The sequence below is a fragment of the Trichechus manatus genome, unplaced genomic scaffold, assembly GCF_000243295.1.
Source record: "Trichechus manatus latirostris isolate Lorelei unplaced genomic scaffold, TriManLat1.0 scaffold00086, whole genome shotgun sequence".
NCBI lineage: Eukaryota > Metazoa > Chordata > Mammalia > Sirenia > Trichechidae > Trichechus > Trichechus manatus.
The window spans coordinates 7,369,607-7,389,658 of NW_004444022.1; the positions used below are offsets into that span (position 1 = coordinate 7,369,607).

General features: G+C 39.7%; 1 protein-coding gene across 1 annotated transcript in view; it reads right to left on the reverse strand.

Annotated features, from left to right (window-relative positions):
* Positions 1 to 10,093: 10,093 nt before the first annotated feature.
* The window catches only part of MSRB3 (methionine sulfoxide reductase B3), a 138,734-nt gene continuing 128,775 nt past the window's right edge, over positions 10,094 to 20,052 (reverse strand). The window contains exon 6 of the mRNA XM_023736100.1: positions 10,094 to 10,326. Coding sequence (XP_023591868.1) covers positions 10,162 to 10,326 — 165 coding nt within the window. The 3' untranslated portion in view covers positions 10,094 to 10,161. The remainder of the gene's footprint in view (positions 10,327 to 20,052) is intronic.

Below are 20,052 nucleotides of genomic sequence, written 5' to 3' on the forward strand. Positions count from 1 at the left end.
TTTTTTTTTTTTGCTGTTCTCATTCTATTTGTTCGAGTTGTGTAGTTAATGTTTTGATTTTGTCCCTTCCTTCTTTTTTGATGTGTCCATCTATTGCTTGTGTCCATCCATAAATTGTCCTCTAAGGACTGCCTTTGCTGTGTCCCAAAGGTTTTGGTATATTGTGTTTTCATTCTCATTTGAGTCTAGGAATTTTTTTATTCCATCTCTGATTTCTTCTATTACCTAGTGGTCTGTAAGCAGGGTGTTATTTTGTTCCCATGTAATTGATTTTTTTTCATTGCTCTTCCTGTTAATTTCTACCTTAATGGCATTGTGGTCAGAGAAGATACTTTGTATTATCTCAATGTTTTGGATTTTGCCACAGGTTTCTCTGTGGCCTAAGATGTGGTCTATTCTGGAGAATGTTCCATGTACACTGGAAAAGAATGTGTACTTTGCAGCTGTTGAGTGTTCTATATATGTCTATGAGGTCAAGTTGTCTGATTACACCCGTTAGGTCTTCCGTATCTTTGTTGAGTTTCTTTCTAGATGTTCTGTCCTTTACTGAGAGTGGTGTGTTGAAGTATCCTACCATTATTGTGGAACTGTCAATTTCTCTTTCCAGTGCTGTTAGAATTTGTTTTATGTAATTTGGAGCCCTGTGCCTAGATGTTTATTATGGTTATGTCTTCATGACGGATCATCCCTTTAATCATGATACAGCTTCCTTCTTTGTCTTTTATGGTGGATTTTGTTTTAAAGTCTGTTTTGTCTGAGATTAGTATTGCCACTCCTGCTTTTTGGTAGCTGTTTGCTTGATATATTTTTTTCCATCCTTTTATTTTTAACAAATTTACATCTTTGTTCTAAGATGAGTCTCTCGTAGACAGCATATTGATGGATCCTGTTTTTCTTACCCATTCTGTCACTCTCTGTCTCTTTTTGGGTACATTTAGGTCAATTACATTCAGTGTAATTATTGATAGGTGTATTGCCGTCATTTGTAGGGCTTTTTTTGGGGGGGGTGCTGATGATTTCTTTGTTCCTCTTACTCTCCTGTGCTGAATTCCTTTTGTTTGAGGATTTTTCTTCATTTCTTTTGTTTTTGTAGGTTTTGTTTTTACTGAGACTTTATGGTGTTATTCTTTATTTTGCTGAGTAGGTTTGTTAATTTTCTTTGTGGTTACCTTAAAATTTACCCTTATCTTCCTAGATATGAACCAGTCTATTATTACTTGGTATCACCTTGCTTTCCTCTCTATTAGAAAGTTCTATACCTACACTGTTTATTCCCTCTTTTATTGTTCTTACATTGTCATTTGCAGATTAACCTCTCTGGTTTCCTGTTGTAAATCTTTTGGTTTTGAATAGTTCTTGAGAGTTCATTTCCTAGGTTGGTATCTGGCTGGTGAGATCTTGTGTTCTAGATTCAGGCTCTGGTCTGATGTTGTTTGTTCTCAAACTGAAGGACTCCTTTTAGTAATTCTTGTAAGTTTGGCTTGGTTTTTACATATTCCCTTAATTTATGTTTATCTGGAAAGGCCCTGATTTCACCATCTTATTTGAATGAGAGTTTTGCAGGATATATTACTCTTGGCTGGCAATTTTTTTCTTTCAAGGATTTATATATGTCATCCTACTGCCTTCTTGCCTGCATGGTTTCTGCAAATTAATCAGAGCTTAGTCTTATTATTTCTTCTCTGTATGTGACCTTTTGTTTTTCTCAAGCTGCTCTCAGGATTCTTTCTTTGTTTTTGGTTTTAGTGAGTGTGATTATGATATGCCTTGGTGATTTTCTTTTGGGGGTCTATCCTATATTGGGTTCATTGAGCTTCTTGGATGGTCAGGTTTTCATCTTTCATAATATTAAGGAAGACTTCTGTCAGCAATTCTTCAATGATCTTCTCTGTGTTTTCTGTTTTGCCTCCTGTTCCAGAACTCTGATCACTTGCCAATTTTTGCTTTTGATTGTATCCCACATAATTCTCAGGGTTTCTTCATTTTTCTTTGTTCTTTCCTCTGATTTTTCCTCAAACACAGTTGTATCCAAGTATTTTTCTTCAATTTCGCTGATCCTCTTTTCCATCATTTCAGACCTGCTCCTTAGACCTTCTATAATACTGTCCATTTCTGAAATCTTGTTGTTTATCTTTTGGATTTCTAATTGTTGGTTCTGTATGATTTCTAGTTGTGGATTTATTTCGGCATTTTGTTCCTATATTATTGTCCTGAATTCTTCCATTTTTTTGGTCCATATTTTCCATGACTTTGTCTATCTTTTCCTCATTTTTGTCTGCTTTTTGCTTCATCTCTTGGATCACTCTGAATATTAGAGATTTGAATTCCCTATCAAGTAGCCCTAGTGCCTTTTCTTCTACTGGAAAGTCATCAAGTGTTTTATTTTAGACACCTATTGGAACCATCCTGTCCTGTTTTTGTGTGTGTGTTGATATTATTTGCTGTCTTTGGGACATAGTTATTTTCTTCCTTTATTGATTGTAGAGTTGTTTTGTCCTGCTTTTTTGTTTTATTTGGTTATGTCTGAGCAGGCGGGCTGTGAATTCTTTGTTGTTTTCTTGTTTACTTTTCACCTCCTTGTCCAATGGGCAGGGCCAGTCACTTAAGGCAGGTGCAGCAGGGCAGGTCCGGCTGAAGAGGAGTTGCTGGGATGGGTTGTTTGTGGCACATACTGGAGCCGACAGGGTGGGCTGGGGTCAGTGCAGGGCAGGTTCTTGTAGGTAGTGTCTGTGCTGCTTGGGGGCATGATGTTCAGCGCACAGTGCAGGTAGGCAGTGGGAGAGAGGGAGGTTGTGATGTGTGGGACTAAGATGGATATGGGAAAGAAGAGAGAGGAGAGAGAAACAGGGGCCAAAAAAAAAAAAAAAAAAAATTGCTGAGGAAGCTTGCTGTTGGAGTGGAGAGATGAGAAACTGAGAAATGTAGTAAAAGAAAAAAGAAATAAATAAATGATTTTTTTTTTTTTTAAAGAAAGAAAAAAATGCCCCCGGTGATCTCACCAGCAACTGGGGAAGTGGCTCCCAGGCCTCGGGGCACAGCCCATCTAGAAGGGGCGGAGATGGCATACAGTGCAAGTATTCAGGAGACAGGAAAAGAAGTAAAGCAGAGTGAGATGAGAAACTAAGAAATGAATAAAAACAGAAAGAAAAAAAGAAAAAATATAAAGAAAAAATGAAAAGAAAAAAAGAAGAAGAAAGGCCTCCCAGGGATCCCACTCGTGTGGCTGCACAGACCGAGGAAGTGGCTCCCAAGCCTCACAGTACAGCCTGGCTAGAAGGGGCACAGATGGCACACAGTTCCAGGTATTCAGGAGACTGGAAAAGAAGATGAGTAGAGAGATACGAGAAACTGAGAAATGAAGAAAGACAAAAAGGAAAAAAGAAAAAGAAATGCCCCCAAGGATTCCACCAGTGCAGCTGCACAGACCAAAGAAGTGGTTCCCAAGCCACACAGCACAGCCCGGCTAGAAGCAGCTCCCAAGCCAAGAAAACAGACAAAACAAACAAAAGAAAGGCCTCGGGGACCCCACTAACATGGTGGTGCAGATCAGGGAAGCAGTTCCCCATCCGAGTGGCAGTTCACAGCCTGTCAAGAAGCTGCAAAGTTGGCACATGGAGTCAGGTGTTCAAGAGAAAGGAAGGGGAAAAGGTGAGAGGCAGGGAAGAAACCAAAAGAAGCCAAAAAAAAGCAACACCAGCAACAATAAAATGGCACTGAAGGAGCCAGCCAGTGTGGGTTTGGTGAATCCAAGCGGCATGGAGTCGGTGCCTCCCAGGCCACAGTCACTCGGCCCCCTTGGGAAGCGGCAGAGGCTGAGCAGAGGGAAGAAGGGTGGGGGGTAGGAAAGCTTATATCACTGGTTACCAGGTGCTCTGTCTTCTGATGGAACCTCCATGAAGCTGCCTTCCCATACTCCCTGCCCACCAATCTGCAACAGTAGTCCAAGATAGTGAATCTGTGCTGTGTTAGCTGATAAAAGACCTCCGCTCGTATCTCTCCTCGCTCTCTGATCTCTGTCAGTTTCTTATTCCATTTGGTGCTTGGTTGAGTTCTTTATCTCTTCATTTGATGCTTAGGGTTCCAGGATTGATGTTTGTCTCTGTTTTACTTAGTTTTTTGGGTCTTTGCTATGGAGGGACGGCTTGGTGCTTCTGTTTATAGTGCTATGTTGGCTCCGCATCTCCAGAAACTGATTATTTTGGTTAAATGGATCTTTGGTGTTATCTCTATCCTTCCTTTTCTCCATATAAATCCAGAGTATATCTTAACATTTTTTTCTGTGGTATTTAGAAATCATTAGCAGTACTAAAGTTAGCCCTTAAGACAGGAAAAAAATGAAACTCTCCACCACCAAAGTCTAACAACTCAAGATGTGCAATGCTTAATTAGCCCTCTCTGAAATAAAGAGGTCACACTGCAGGGTATACTTTGGAAGGGCAAATTGCAATTATTTTTACATAAATACAAAAGGATATAGGCACATTTTCCTCCAGTGTAAAAGCTTTCTGCAAATGAACACTATCCAAATAGCCTGTGCCCTACCTTGAAGGCAGTTTAGTGTGGAATAGAGAGCACAGCCTTTGAAATTATACGAACTTGGATTTCCATTTGAGCTTGGCCAAGTAGTAGGTATATCATTTGTCTTAGCTGTTCTGAGCTTTGGCCCCATCATCTGTAAAATGGGAATAAGAATACTTACTTCACATTACATGGAATGGTTGGATCAAGTACCTGATTATTAGAGGTTACTTAATACACAATGTCATTAAGATGAAGAGTCCCTCGGTGAGACTGAAGGCCATGGGAATAGTTTTAGGCAACCAAACCTTAATATGCAAGACTCTCCTGGGCTAATACATACCAGTACCAGTTGTCATCCAGTGAACTTCAACTTGAGATGACCCCATGTGTTTCAGAGAGAACTGTGCCCCGTAGGGTTTTGAATTGCTGATTTTTCGGAAGTAAATTGCTAGGCCTTTCTTCCCAGGCTCCTCTGAGTGGACTTGAACCTCCAAGCTTTTGGTTAGCAACTGAGCACCTTCAGCCTCTGTACCATCCAAGGACTCCTCTCTAATACATAAAACCTCTCTTATTTTGCTTTCTAGTTATTTACATTTTTATCCAAGTGTCCTTCTACACTTTTACCCCATCATTACTGTGCTGAGCTGAGCACTTCATAATTACTGACTTGCCTTGCTGCTTATTCCTGAAAATGTCAGGTTCCTCAGCCTGGATAATATGGGCAAGTATGTATTTGTTGGGAGTAGTGGTGGTGGTGGTGGTGGTGGTGGACACTGCAGAGAGGAAAGCTAAAAACCCTGAAATAAGAATGAGGTTCTCTGACATCCATAATCTGAGAAAGTTCTGTGGCTCTATAACTAACCTAAAAATTGCAAAATCTCTCGTGGGCCTGAGGATCTGATTTGGTTCTGAAATCTTGAGCTACTTTGGCCTCATCCTATGATGGTTCCATAACAAGCCTCTTACTCACATGACAGCCTTTCAGGTGTTCGTGGGGTCAGAGTTGCACTATGGTAGTTTAGAGCCTACAGTCATCTTTAGGCCAATCCCTCTTGCCAGAATATTCTTCCATGGTATGTGGTACTTTTTCAGGACCACATAAAAATGGTGAAATTTTGATCAGTTGTATACAATGAACTCTAGTTAGAAGTTGGTAAGGGATACTTGTAAGTCTGTCCTAAGGAAAATTTTTTATTCAGCCTTTTTTATATGCCAGCATCCTCTAGAAGTCATTTTATTCTTAAGATTTGGGTATCAATAGCAGTTTTCTAGTTTACAGAGACAAAAAAGTCAAGATTCAGGTATATGGCAGCTTTGTAAAGATCTCTTGAAAAGTTAAACAGAACTTAATGGTGATGATGAACGGTACAGGTACAATGAAATGGAAGAGCTGGGAAAGGTCATATGTAAATTTATGCGCTGAGATCTGTTCCCTAGTTCTTTCAGTTACTGAGATGAGTCCTGCCATGGACATCCCATAGTTTTAGAGAAGTACTGATGAGCACCACTGGGCAGCCCAGGTTCAACCAGAACTGCAAATAGCAGTTAAGACAGCGATAGCTGATAAGGAAAGGGTAGGCCTCCAGAATGAGATAAATTCAGCAAAGGACAAGAATAGCTGAAAGGCACGATGCTTTGGGAAATTCATTTGACCCACCCCTATAGAAAGAAAACCAGTGATGACAAAATAAGTCATTTTTTGAGCAACAGTTAGATATGCTTTTAAAATTAATACTAATTGAAGTTTTCTAACTAAAAGTTCCAAGGTAGTAATTCTCAAACTTGAACATTCATCAGAATCACATGGAAGACTTGTTAAAACACAAATTCCTAGGCCCCACTCCCAGAATTTCTGATTCAGTAAGTCTAGGATGGGGCCTGAATACCTGAATTTCTAAGTTCCCTGGTGATGCCAATGCTGCAGTCTGGGGACCACACTTTGAGAGCCCACTGTTCTAGGGTACACTACATGGAATTGCTGACCTGTGAATTTTAGGATACTAGGAATGCAACTTAACTGGCTGAAAAACAAAAGTCCCCATCACTCCATTTTTCCTCCCCCAAATAAATAAAACAAATAAATTTAAAAATTAAAAACCTGAGTAGCAATTAATACTATACTGAAACTTTTCTATAGAGATGATTTTTAAAATGAAATTCATCTAGGAGCAACAAGGAACTCCTAACATGTTTCATTAGAGACCAATCCTTGACAATAGTATACATTTCCTTTCAAATTCTTTAACAGAAGCCTAGGCATTAGCATCTTTATCCATACAGTTATCATGATGGAATTCCCCAAAGTCCCACTTTAAACACAAAAACATACACAACTGCTAAGAGATTTCGGTGAGGTAAAGGTTGAGTAATTCTGCAAATGGTTCCCTTTCCTCCAATCTTTTGGATCCCTGGAGGCCTTTCCCAGGGACTGTGCTATGAGCGTTGGACCTCACTTGACTTCCAATGGCCACATCAGATAAAAGGCCTTCTACAGAAACTACACACGTCAGCTGGGTAAGGAGATCAACAGAGCAGTCTGCGACGAACTCCAGCGGGTAATCCATGTATCTGTGCTAAAAATGAGAGGTGTTTTAGCAATCAGAGAAGAAAATATTTTTATAAAGAAACTTTATTGCATAATTTCTGTATACAATAAACATAGGAAAAGGGTTTTCTTAATGAAAATTTCATGTCATTTTTCAAAAGTTTTGAATTGTTCGGAGAAAAATTATTACAAAGGTATCTAAGGCAAAAATAATATTTGACTTCTAAAACAAATGACAATCCCTTTCATTATTTTTCATATTTAAAGCAAGGTATTTTATAGATAATTAATATGGAGAGGCTTTCAAGTTGTTATGTCATTTGCATTCAGAATTTAAATGTATCTAAGAAGTGAAAAGTTTAAACACACAGAACTATTCTCTAAGACAATATATACAGCAGCTTTCCTTCAGCATGACTGTATGTACGTACATTTTACACAATCCTGCATCTTCTAATGGTACAGTAAGGAATCTATCTTGCCTTATGTTAAATGGTACAACTCCCACAGATCACATACACCTCACCATATTGACTCAGTTCATTGCACTCTATATCCTGCAAAAATAAATCTAGTGCTCGACAGCTGACATTATTGCTCGCTGACGTTTTAGTAATATATTTCTTTAACATAAGACAGAAATATAGTGAAATTTGATACCACTTAAACCCAAAAGCAATCTGGAATTAAACCACATGCATATAGCCCACTTTTTTCCCTGATGGATGTTGCATTTTTCTTAAAGCCAATGCTAGAAAGTGTGGTAGAAGAAAAACTAGCTTTCCTGGAAACAAAGACTAAGGATTAGAAAAGCAGTTTTTTGAGGGGAATGTTAAGCCTCACATTAAAAATGAAGGAACAATGACAATCCAGAATCTGTGGGGAGAGGGAAGAAGCCCCTCATTTATCTTCCTTGTCTACCCTAACACTACAGCTCTTGTCCAGCAGACCCTGGGGAAGCCACTATACCGAGCTAGAGCAGTGTGAGAAGTTTTGCATGTAGCCCTGAAGGATGAGCTGTAGGATGTGACAGGAATACCCTGGGAGACCCACTTCTTTAGCTGCCACCATATGAGGATCCTTGAGTTTCTGGGAAATGTTGGGGCTCCCTCCATACCCCTAGGCAAGTTGGGAAAGGTTTCTAGGATGGTATGGATGCTGAGGCCTCAATGGACTCTGTCTGGTCTTAGATTTTACATCTGATTTCTAGAGAGAAGTGAACCCTGCAAATTCCCTAGTGGCTCCAGGCCCTGAAGTGAAACATCCTGGGAGCTAAGGGAGACTTATCTGGAATTGCAAAGTTGTAGCAAAAGTAACAATGAAGAGCCACTAGGATGCCAGGGCCTCACCAGAGGGTGCTTGTAGAGACGGGGAAGAATGCGGACATGATCACATTGCCATTTCGATTTGTCACAATTTTTCATTTTACTTCCTCATTTTTTCTTTAAAATTGGCAAGTAATTCTCTCACTTTTGTCTTGGTACTCACAAAGAAAGATGTCGGCTTTTCATAAGCCTTCAAAGGTTTACAAAAAATAATATTTTTTAAAAAACTACCTTTTAGAATTCAAGGCTACAGACACAACATGTATCATTCACAAACTGGACCTACACACCTGGCTATAGCAAATATCACCATTCCTCACATCGTAAGATCCTTATTGTACACAACGCCATCCATTCTGCCAGACAAAATGTTATAAAGCAACAGAGCAGACCGTCTCAGAGTAAAACGGCCATACTGCAACAAAGAAAAATTTCTGGCTTTTGGCCCAACTGTTTCCATACCAATCTGCTAAGGCAACCTCCTCTCTGCTTCTTTCCATTTCAAATGCCTGTGCTTCAGCCTTTGAGGCAATTAGAACCAGATCAGTTTAATTCTACAGTACTGATCTTAATTGTATAGCAACATCATACTTTTGCCCTGAGAGTGTCAATATATTCTACAAATATTGTGAGTCCCATTTTATACTGGGAGAAATAGGCACAGAGAAGGTAAATGGCTTGTCGCTTGTCACAGAGCAAATTAGTGTCAAGACTGAGACTTGAGCTCCTACTTCTATTTTAATTCCCAACATCTTTCCAGGGGGCACCTGAAACTTTGTGCCTAAGGTGTACAAGCCCTTTGGGCTCTGTTTGTTACCTGTAGTATCTTGCCAAATTTTCTGCCTAACACTGGATATTTTAGTACCTAGGACCTCTTCCTTGGTCTTTTCTGCTTTCTCTTTTTTCTGCTTCCTTGACAAAGCATCTTGTCCCTAATATTTTATTTTACAGAGTGGAATTTACCAAAATGCCCTTCCAGCTGCAGTTGGCATTAGGTGCAGAGGGAAGGACTTATAAAAAGGCAAGGGCAGGTGTTAGTCTTTGTGAACTCTGGACAATACGGGGCTCAACATTTTACAGTTGTTTTACATTCCAATGTTTTCAATGGAAAATAAAACAAAAGCCTAACTGTGAGGTAATGTTTACTTCTCTGCCACAACATTCAGTGCACCCCTCAGAGCTGGCAACAATTTAATGTAAGGAAAGACTTTAGACCTTCATACCCTTTTAGTGAGAATAAGCGACCTTAGCTCAAACTTTCCACAAAGCTGAGAAGTCTCGTAAGACATCACTCCGTCCTTATCTTAGATAGACCTATACAAATGCCTTACGGCCATGTGTCTCGCAGATCTCAAAGCACTTCCAAGCTCTGGTCTCTAGTTGTGTAGGAGATGTCTATACTCACATTTGAAGACCAAGTACCCTCTGCCTCTTAAAGGAAAAAAAACGACGACAAAAAAAACCCACTAAAACTCAAAATCAGCTATGTGGCTTGAATAATGCCAAATGGTACTTAAATGGCTTGTGAAGAAGTTTCACAAAGCTGTCTCCATTCACTAAAGCTATAAACAGGTCAGGATCTACTGGCAGTCAATAGTAAAATATGTTGGTGGCCAGGCCTCTATTTAAGCAAAAGAAGAAAAAATACGAGTAGCACAAAACTGCCTTTATATTTTTTGAAAAAATATATCTATTAAGATAGACAACTTTTATTTTTTATTTTTTAATCAGCTGTGCATTAAGAACACTTTGTTTCTGTTACTCTCCGTCCTACAGCTCCGTTTTGTCCACCTGGGCTGGGCTGCTGACTCCACTGCCTCCTTCCGCACCGCTGCTCTCTGCAGGCGTGAAAGACAAGGAAGCCGAGTTGATGCAGTATCTTTTGCCCGTTGGACGAGGTCCGTCATCAAAAATGTGCCCAAGGTGAGCACCACACTGAAAGAGAAGAGCAAAATATAAGGGCCAAGCGTGTACAAAGCAGGCTTTGAGAGGAACTCAGGTTAAGCAGTTTAAATGGATAACTGGCCGGTCTATAGAGAAATGATGGGAACCCTTGTGGAAGATTTCTGATTCGCCTGTCAATAGCTGCAAGGATGGTTTCTGGCAGGCTCTACGCCACATGCTGAGAATCAGAAACACTAGAACTGTGCATATCAGAAATCATATACGAGCCATTGTATTTTCTGATCTGTGAAGTCTCTTAGCCAGTGGAAAAATGACTGCAGTAATTTTATGAATTGAGTTGACCCTTGATCTCCCCTTGTAAGCAACGCGGCAGAATAATTTCTGTTCCCCCTGGCATTACTTCTGGCTTTGGAAAGGTGGGTTTCAGATATGCAGAAGTCCACTGTAAAAGATACTGTTTAACTGGTCATGATGGAGGTGATGTTTGCTTTCATGGGCGGTAAAGCTTAACATCAGACAAGCATTGGATGTTCTTGGAACCCAGCAAAGCAAAGGGAAGGCTCAACCGAGTTATGTCACGGTCACCAGGGCTGTAAGCGTAGCAAATGGAAAGCTCTCTAGCCCACACAATTGTTTCTTCTGGCTTCCAATAGATGGAGTGCCACGCTGGCTTCTTTACCCCAATGGACTGTAACATGTGGAGAGGGAATAAACTGTTTACCTAAAATCCAAGATATTGACTATCCATAAAGCTTAGGGAGGACGAAAGGCCCAGAGTTCAGACGAAGCAGGAGGAGGGATGGTTACGCTGGTGTTTAAGAGAAATCCAGCCCACAGAAATTTTCTCCAATCAGGCTGGTTCACCGAATAAAGCCCTGTGCTAACTGCTCCAATGCCACCTATGGCTCTAGGAGATGACAGTGAATGTCACACTGAGCACTCTCCCACCCTTTCAGCAGGGGCAGGGGTGACAGAAATGGAGACCTTGGTGGACCACATTCAAACAGGACGTGAAAACACATCATTCATAATAAACAAAGAAACCAAAGTCCAGGGGTAAATGCTTCCGTTCATTTGTTTAATGAGTATCTATGTAATGCCTGCTGTGTATCAGGCAATGTCCTAGACTTTGGGGATTCAGACAACCATCTCTGGCCTCATAGAGTTTACAGTCTAGTGGGAGAGACAGGAAATATACAAGAAAACAAGTGAACTGTAAAGTATGCTAGGTAGGAGTAAATGCCGGGATAAAAAAGAGAAGAAAGTGATATGAAGTATCAGGGTTGGGTGTTAACAGTTTAGATAGGGTGGCCATGGGGGGCCTCACTGGGGTGACTTTGGAATAAGGACCTGAAGGAAGTGAGGGAGTGAATATCTGGAAGACAGCATTCCAGGCAGAAGGAAGAGTCAAGATTTAGGAAAGAACATGAGACATACAGATGATTTATTAATTCTTCTCAGCGATTTGATACATAAAACATAAATTGCTGGGAAAGAAAGTAGGGATCGACAATGGACAATGGGGTTGAGATACCAAATGGAGAGGACGAGAGAAAAGAGAGGAAGGGTACTCATTACAAAGAACTAGGATCTCAGTTTCCCCACTGGAAGTGAGAAACAATTCTCAAGGGTTCCCTAGTTATTAAGAAATAGCACAAATAGCAACTTTGGCTATATGGCATTTCCATATGAAAGTGCATTCTTAATTTACTGCCAACATACTCTGTCTCCTTATTAAAGAACTAAAAATGAACCCTGAACTGATCTATTGCCTGGAAAATATGAAACAGGCCTAAAAAACAAATTTTGCATTATTTTACCACATTCTATTTAGGTTTAGGTAATATCAAGGCTGACAGCTCAGGTTGCTTTTCCTTTCTACAAACAATTGAGGCCAAATTTTCAGGCATCAGCAGCTAAGATGCACCGGTAAAAATACATATGCTTACTCAACGGACACAGGTAAACACCCATTGCAGCCTGTGAAAACAGTCAGTGTGCAGGCTGACAGGAACTAGTGCTCTCGGTGACCAGCGTGTGTGCAATTATTGATCTCACATGCAGCTCTGGCACTTTAATCACTTGGCATCCGAGAGGTGAAGCTTTCACATAAAAGTCTCAGATAGGTTTTTTTTTAAAAAAAAAAAAAAATATGAGAGAATATAGCTATCTGGGCAAAACAAATCATACTGCCTTTATTAATCATTCCTTGAGCATACTTAGAAAACAGTTCTATTTACAGTCTCCAAAAATAAAGCACAATAAAGATACACTTGAAGGCATTTAAGAATAAATTATATGGTCTTCATTTCCCAAATTATTTTTTTCATAAATCCAAATTACGGCAATTTAATCTGTTGACCTGAATTGGTTTTCAGTCTACAGTTTCATTTGCTAATTTGTAATTAGCCTTTGGATTCAACATAAAGGAAAACGATTATATATGTGTCCCCTAATCCAGGCAAAAGGAACAGGTGAAGAGAAATTATAGTTAGGCAAAGGTAGCAAAAATCATTGGCAAAAGAATATATGGGCTGGCAAGAGGCGAGGAAAATCCTCAGAAAAGGTGTGAGCCTCTAAAAAGACAGTGATGGCTTGATTATGCCTGCCACAAGGTGGTTTGGAAGATTAACACCAGACTTAGATTACTGAGCACAGATCAAAATTTCAAAACATAGAAGGTGTTAATTTATATCTGTGCCCCCACATACATGCCCACCCTGTTGCCTAAGAAGCTGCAAGGCCATCTGTCTGAGGGAGGACTTCACCACACATGACATTTGTGCATCCTCCCAGGTACAGCCAGTCTCCCGTAAAAGACCATTACCCAGTTTCTTTTAAAAGTGCATAAGCACTGAAGGCTCCTCCCTGGAGGGCCACACACATGGAGCCCATTCCTTCCAGCTTCTACCTGGTCAAGCTGGGACGATGAGTGGAAGTTGTCAGTGATGCACTGTTTCTGCAGCCGCCTGCGAGCTCTGCCTCGCCGGCCCCAGCCAACTGGCAGTGTGTTGGGATCTCTCAGCACACCTGGTTGTAAACTGAAACAAACTGGTTGCCCAGTGCAGAAATCTCTGAAACATGCTGTTAATGATTTATTTCAGGGTAGAATCTTAGGTGCACATTTTAAAAGTTGTTTTCAAATGGTTATTTTTTTCTTTTATAGGTAAAATACAAACTATAGCTGGATAGTCTAGCCCTCACCCTGAAGAAGCATGATATAATTGTCCAAAAGAAAATTTAAAAATTCCCTTTATCACCTAAGGCTCCCACTCAGAAATTTGGCAACTCAAGGAACTGTGGCGAATCAGGGAAAAAGACCTCCCCCCGCCCCGAGGGGGGTGAAAAAAAAAAAAAAAAAACCAGATTGAGCAAGCAATTTACTTTGCCAGTAGTATTCTGTTGTTCCCACTGTTGTTGAAGACACTTGTGTGTAAGTAGGGGCTCTTTTCCTCTGTGCTTGTGATATTAATCTTTTGCCAAGGAAATGATTGTAAAGTCACCAGTTTAGTATTATGATTTTACTGAAAGATCAAGAAAAAGAGAGATGGGCTGTGAGTCTTGACACCCGATTGTAACACATGGGTATCTTTAATCACCAGCAATATATGAGTTATCATCTGCAAAAGATTGATAAGGTTTGGGGTTTTAGCAAAAACTGCTTAACTTTTGAAAAATACTTTGATTGGTGGATACTTACCTTTCTGTTGATTTAGCTGACTTAGAACAAACTAATAATGTTCTAAAACAAACTTAAGGGACTCTACCATAGATTGAAGTAGTCACAGCAACAGTTATAAACAGACTCCAGCTTGGGTAAACTCAAGGATCTGATGGTTTCCTTAAAGATTATTACAAAAAGTTAAGTGATTTATTGGTCTCCCAGACGTAGGATTTTGATCTGAAGAAGGAAGAATTCCCCAAGTATTCCCAGAAGGGACTTGCTTTACTGAACTATGGCTAAAATCAAGCAAGTTTTACCCCTTTGCACTGAATTTAACCCCTGACAAAGCATTGCTTAACAAGCTGGGGTTGGAGGATTAGGGAGAAGCTATCAAACAATTATTCACGGTAGTCAGTGAAACTGGAATAAAAGCAATGTATGTTATCACTAGCTGAAAAATGTAGATTAAATAAAATTAAGGAAAATTCTTTATAACTGAAAATTGTTACAAAATTGCTGTGGCCAGGGGAAGAAGATACGTGTGCCCACCAAAGTGGGCAAATTTAAGATAAAGATCCTCTTTAGAACAGGTAACTTGAATTTAACTCCTCAATTCAGTAGATAGAATAGGAAAAGAAAATAAATATGATTGCAACAAAAATAAGAATGTAACAGGGTAACCTGTTTCCGTAGCAAGCAGCAATCATAATGAAGGCAGTGAAGATCAAGGAGGCTTGGTGGCGCAACAGCTGCTAACCGAACCAGTGGTGGTTGGGACCCACCTGGAGGCTCTGTGGGAGAAAAGGTCTAGTGATCTGCTCCTGTAAAGATTAAAGCCTAGAAAACCCTATGGGGCTGTTCTACTCTGTCACATGGGGTCAACTATGAGTCAAAAATGACTCAGCTGCACACAACAACAACCTTGAAGCTCAGGCAGTATGCCAGGTTTCTTCCACAACAGTTCTTCTAGAAGGATCTGATGGCAGTATTTCTATGAAGATTGGAGATAGGACTGAATCAATCTTAACTTTCTCAGTAAAATTTTACTAAAACATTATTACCTTAGAAGTCACATGGAAAACCTACAATGTACTGTAAAGAGGTGGAAAGTTACTGGCTCCCAATGTGTTTACAATTACTACCTAAATATGAGGCCTAATTCACAGCATGTTGTGGCCCACATCATTACTTAAAAAACAAAAACAAATAAATAAACAAAAAGAATCCTAACTATTAAGGCAAGAATTAAGGACCAATAGACCAGTGAAATACTGCCAGGCGAGCAGGTCAAATGTACTAGTTTTGTCTATGGAAGATCAGTTCACTTGTTGAAGTTGGCAGTGAAAGGGTCTTCATGATTAGATACTCCATATTTGCTATAAGGAAAGAATTACTCCATGCGACATGTCTACCTGGAAGTGTCTATGAGATACTAAAAGCATCCAATAGATTCTTCATAACATAAACCTCACTGATGAAATTCAGTCTAGAGAAAAGACAAGCCAGGTGAATTAAAAATCCAAACAGAATTTTAGAAAGAGAAGAAGCAAGTCAGAGAAGTTTCCCACTCTCTCACTACCCCATAAAAAGAAAGACAAGAAAAACAGCTTTAAAAAAAAAAAAAAAAAGGAAGAGGGGAATTTGCAGGTAGGGGAAGAGAATATGTAACATAAAAGGATATAAAGTAAAAAAAAGACTGATAATGGGGAACATAGTGCTAAAACCGAAAAACACAAGTAAAGCAAAAGTGGTTGCTCTAGTATGGAAAATATTAAATCAGTTTTCTTTTTATTTTTTTTCAAGTCAAGGTAAAAATTATGCATTAGAAAATGAAAAAGAAAAATGTAAGGCAAAAGGAAAATAAAAGTGTGTGAAGTATACAAATTAAAAGATGAAGAGATTGAAAAGAAAGACATCCACACTTTAATTTAGTGAGTTGTTATCATCTTGAGTGGCAGCCATCCCAGCTCCATCCACATACAGAAGTCAACAAATGTGCCATTCTTTGTTGTTAGGTGCTGTCGAGTGGTTCCAACTCATAGTGATCCTATGTACAACAGAAGGAAACACTGCCTGGTCCTGTGCCATCCTTACAATCATTGCTATGGTTGAGCCCATCGTTGCAGCCTCTGTGTCAATCCATCTTGTCTAGGGTCTTCCTTTTTTTCGTTGACCCTCTACTTTACCGAGCATGATGTCCTTCTTCAGGGACTGATCCCTCCTGATAATAGGTCCAAAGTACTTGAGATGAACTTTCACCACCCTTGCTTGCAAGGAGCACTCTGGCTGTAATTCTTCCAAGACAAACTTGTTTGTTCTTCTGGCAGTCCATTAAAAAAAACCCAAACCCATTGCCGTCGAGTTGATTCTGACTCATAGCAACGCTATAGTTCAGAGTAGATCTGCCCCATAGGGTTTCCAAGAAGCAGCTGGTAGATTCAAACTGCCAACCTTTTGGTTAGCAGCCAATCTCTTAACCACTGTGCCACCAAGGCTCTGACACAGTATATTCAATATTCTTTGCCAACACCATAATTCAACGGCATCAATTCTTATTCAGTCTTCCTTATTCACTATCTAGTTTTGGCATGCATATGAGGCAATTGAAAATATCATGGCTTCGGTCAGGTGCACCTTAGTCCTCAAAGTGACATCTTTGCCTTTTAACCTTTAAAGAGGTCTCTTGCAGCAGGTTTGCCCAATGCAATACGTCATCTGATCTTCTGACTGCTGTTTCAATGGGCATTGATTGTGGATCCAAGTAAAATGAAATCCTTGACAACGTCAATCTTTTCTCCATTTATCACGATGTTGCTTATTGATTCAGTTGTGAGGATTTCTGTTTTCTTTGTGTTGAGGTGCAATCCATACTGAAGGCTATAGTCTTTGATCTTCATCAGTAAGTGTTTCCTCTTTACTTTCAGTAAGCAAGGTTGTGTCATCTGAGTATCACAGGTTGTTAATGGGTCTTCCACCAATCCTGATGCCTCATTCCTCTTCATATAGTTCAGCTTCTCAGAGTGTTCAGCATACAGATTGAATAAGTATGGTGAAAGGATACAACCCTGACACACACCTTTCCTGATTTTAAACCACGCAGTATCCCCTTGTTCTGTTCGAACGACTGCCTCTTGTTCTATGTACAGGCTCCTCAAGAGCACAATTAAGTGTTCGGGAACTCCCATTCTTTAGGGCTGGGAAATTTCCTAAGGTTGGCATGGAATTTACTTCGCCAAGCATGCATTCACACGTGCTTTAGTGGAACAGAAATTTTTCTCTCTCTTCTGTTTAAATTCAAGACTTTAATAAAGAAAGGATCAAATATTTTCTAAATATGAGAAGTAAAAGTGGTAGAAAAAGAAACTAAAAAAGAATAGATCAGTGTTAGTTCTTAATACCACTGCTAGGAAAGGACTGAAAGAACAGTCAACAGTCACCTAGGCATCTAACCAAAGGGACAAGAGCTATACATGGTTTAGCTTGACATCTTTCATGAACGTTGCCTAATTTTGGCATAGTTTGTGGATTTCATTTCTCTTTTGTCATTGTAGGACACCCTTCATCATGGTCTTTTCTTGACTACTACTGACGTTATCTCTGTGGCTAGCGACAAAGAAAGAGGTTTATTCCAGCCATGAATTATAAGAATTAGCCACAAAGAAATCAGACAGTAGAAATCAGCCTTAGGGAAAGTTAATATATTCTGCCTCATTTTTTCTGTGCCATTCTGATTTGGTTTTCACAGCACTTGATGTTTGAAAGTGGGTTCTAACTGAAAAGGGGAGTGGCAGTCATACAATAGCCATTAAGGCAGCTTAATTAAAACACAGAGAGAGAGAGAGAAAACAAAAAAACAACCACTAGCCTTAATAGAGGTTTACTAACTTTGTACCTAAGTTACAAATTACTATATGCCATCTACCCAGAGTTACCTAGTTAACAAATATTTCATATTACTGGGTAGATAATTTATTTTGTGTGGAAGTTAGAAAAACATCATTTAAAATTCAATTGAATTCAATTCTAAATTGTATTAAACTAACTGCTGGTGATGATGGGTTTTTTTTTTTTAAGTTTAATGTGACTCTTTAGGGCAGGCTGGTTGGTCGGCCTATTGATCGATTAATTGATCAATTGATCAATTTATCTCAATCACAACAACATAAAGAGCTCTGGAACCAAACTGCCTGAATTCAAGTCTCGGCTCTGCCACTTACATCTATGTAAATTTTCACAAGTTAATTGACCTTTTTTGTGCCTCACTTGCCTCAACTGTAAAATGAAGGAAAACAACAGTGCCTACTTTATAAGGTTACTGTGGGCATTCCACTGTGTGGATCATAACAAATTATGGACAACATTGCGAAGAATGGGAATTCCAGAACGCTTAATTGTGCTCGTGACAAACCTGTACATAGAACAAGAGGCAATTGTTCGAACAGAACAAGGGGATACTGCATGGTTTAAAATCAGGAAAGGTGTGCATCAGGGATGTATCCTTTCACCATACTTATTCGATCTGTATGCTGAACAAATAATCTGAGAAACTGGACTATATGAAGAAGAATGAGGTATCAGGATTGGAGGAAGGCTCATTAACAACCTGCGTTATGCAGATGATACAACCTTGCTTACTGAAAGCGAAGAAGACTTGAAGCACTTACTGATGAAGATCAAAGACCACAGCCTTCAGTATGGATTACACCTCAACATAAAGAAAACAAAAATCCTCACAACTGAACCAATAAGCAACATCATGATAAATGGAAAAAAGACTGACGTCAAGGATTTCATTTCACTGGGATAACGCCCATGGAAGCAGCAGTCAAGAAATCAAACGACTCATTGCATTGGGCAAACCTGCTACAAAAGAACTCTTTGAAATGTTGGAAAGCAAAGACGTCACCTTGAGGACTAAGGTACACCTGACCCAAGCTATGGTATTTTCAATCACCTCATATGTATGCAAAAGTTGGACAATGAATAAGGAAGACCGAAAAAGAAGCTATGCCTCTGAATTATGTTGTTGGTGAAGAATATTGAATATACCATGGACTGCCAGAAGAACAAACAAATCTGTCTTGGAAGAAGTACAGCTAGAATGCTCCTTAGAAGGGAGGATGGGGAGACTTTGTCTCACACACTTTGGGCATGTTATCAGGAGGGAAGAGTCCCTAGAGAAGGACATCATGCTCGGTAGAGGGTCACTTGTAAAAAGGAACACCCTCCCCGAGATGGACTGACACAGTCGCTGCAACAATGAGCTCAAACACGATAACGATTGTGAGGATGGCACAGGACCAGGCACTGTTTCCTTCTATTGTACACAGAGTTGCTGTGAGTGGAAACTGATCGAAGGCACCTAACAACAATAGCCAAGGGTGCTTTTTAAATGCTTATGCTCAGGTCTTACCCCAGGCCAATTACATTAGAATCTCTGGGGCTGAAACCCAGCATCAGAAAGTCCACCATCACACTCAGAGGCTCATTTCTGAGAAAGAAGAGTGATCTGAAAAATGTGGCTTAGGTAAAATATAAAGTCTGCTTTTTTAAGGGAGAGAGTGGCCCTTATACTCAGAAGACAGTAAATTTGCTAGTCTTATTTAAAATAAAAATAAAAAAAGAAATTCATTAGGACTGATGTTTAGGTTCAAACCAATCTCCACCCACCCCCCTTGCTACTTGGTAGTAAATATGCCACCTACTCCCTAAAAATCTTGTGCCTGATGAACAGAGTTAAAGAAAAACGGATAAAGCGCAGGCAGTAGAATGCTAAGGGAGGCCAGTGTGGCAGTGACTTTGCTATTGTAGCTTCCTTCCTGATTGTGCCCCTTTTATCTCTGAAAAGTACAACAGACACCCCTCAACAAAATCCTCTGTAGTATCAAGGAATTTCAGTGCTACCATACTCAGACTTCACATTTCACTTATTTACAACAGATTAGAAAAACAGGACTACCTGCTCTAGTGTGTGCAGTTGCTCTTACTCTGTGTACAAAAAGGTTCTGACTATGTTTCTGGGTTTAAGTACAAAATACACACAAGCTCAAGTCTCCTGACAGACAGTGACAAAATAAACATGGTGCTTTTGC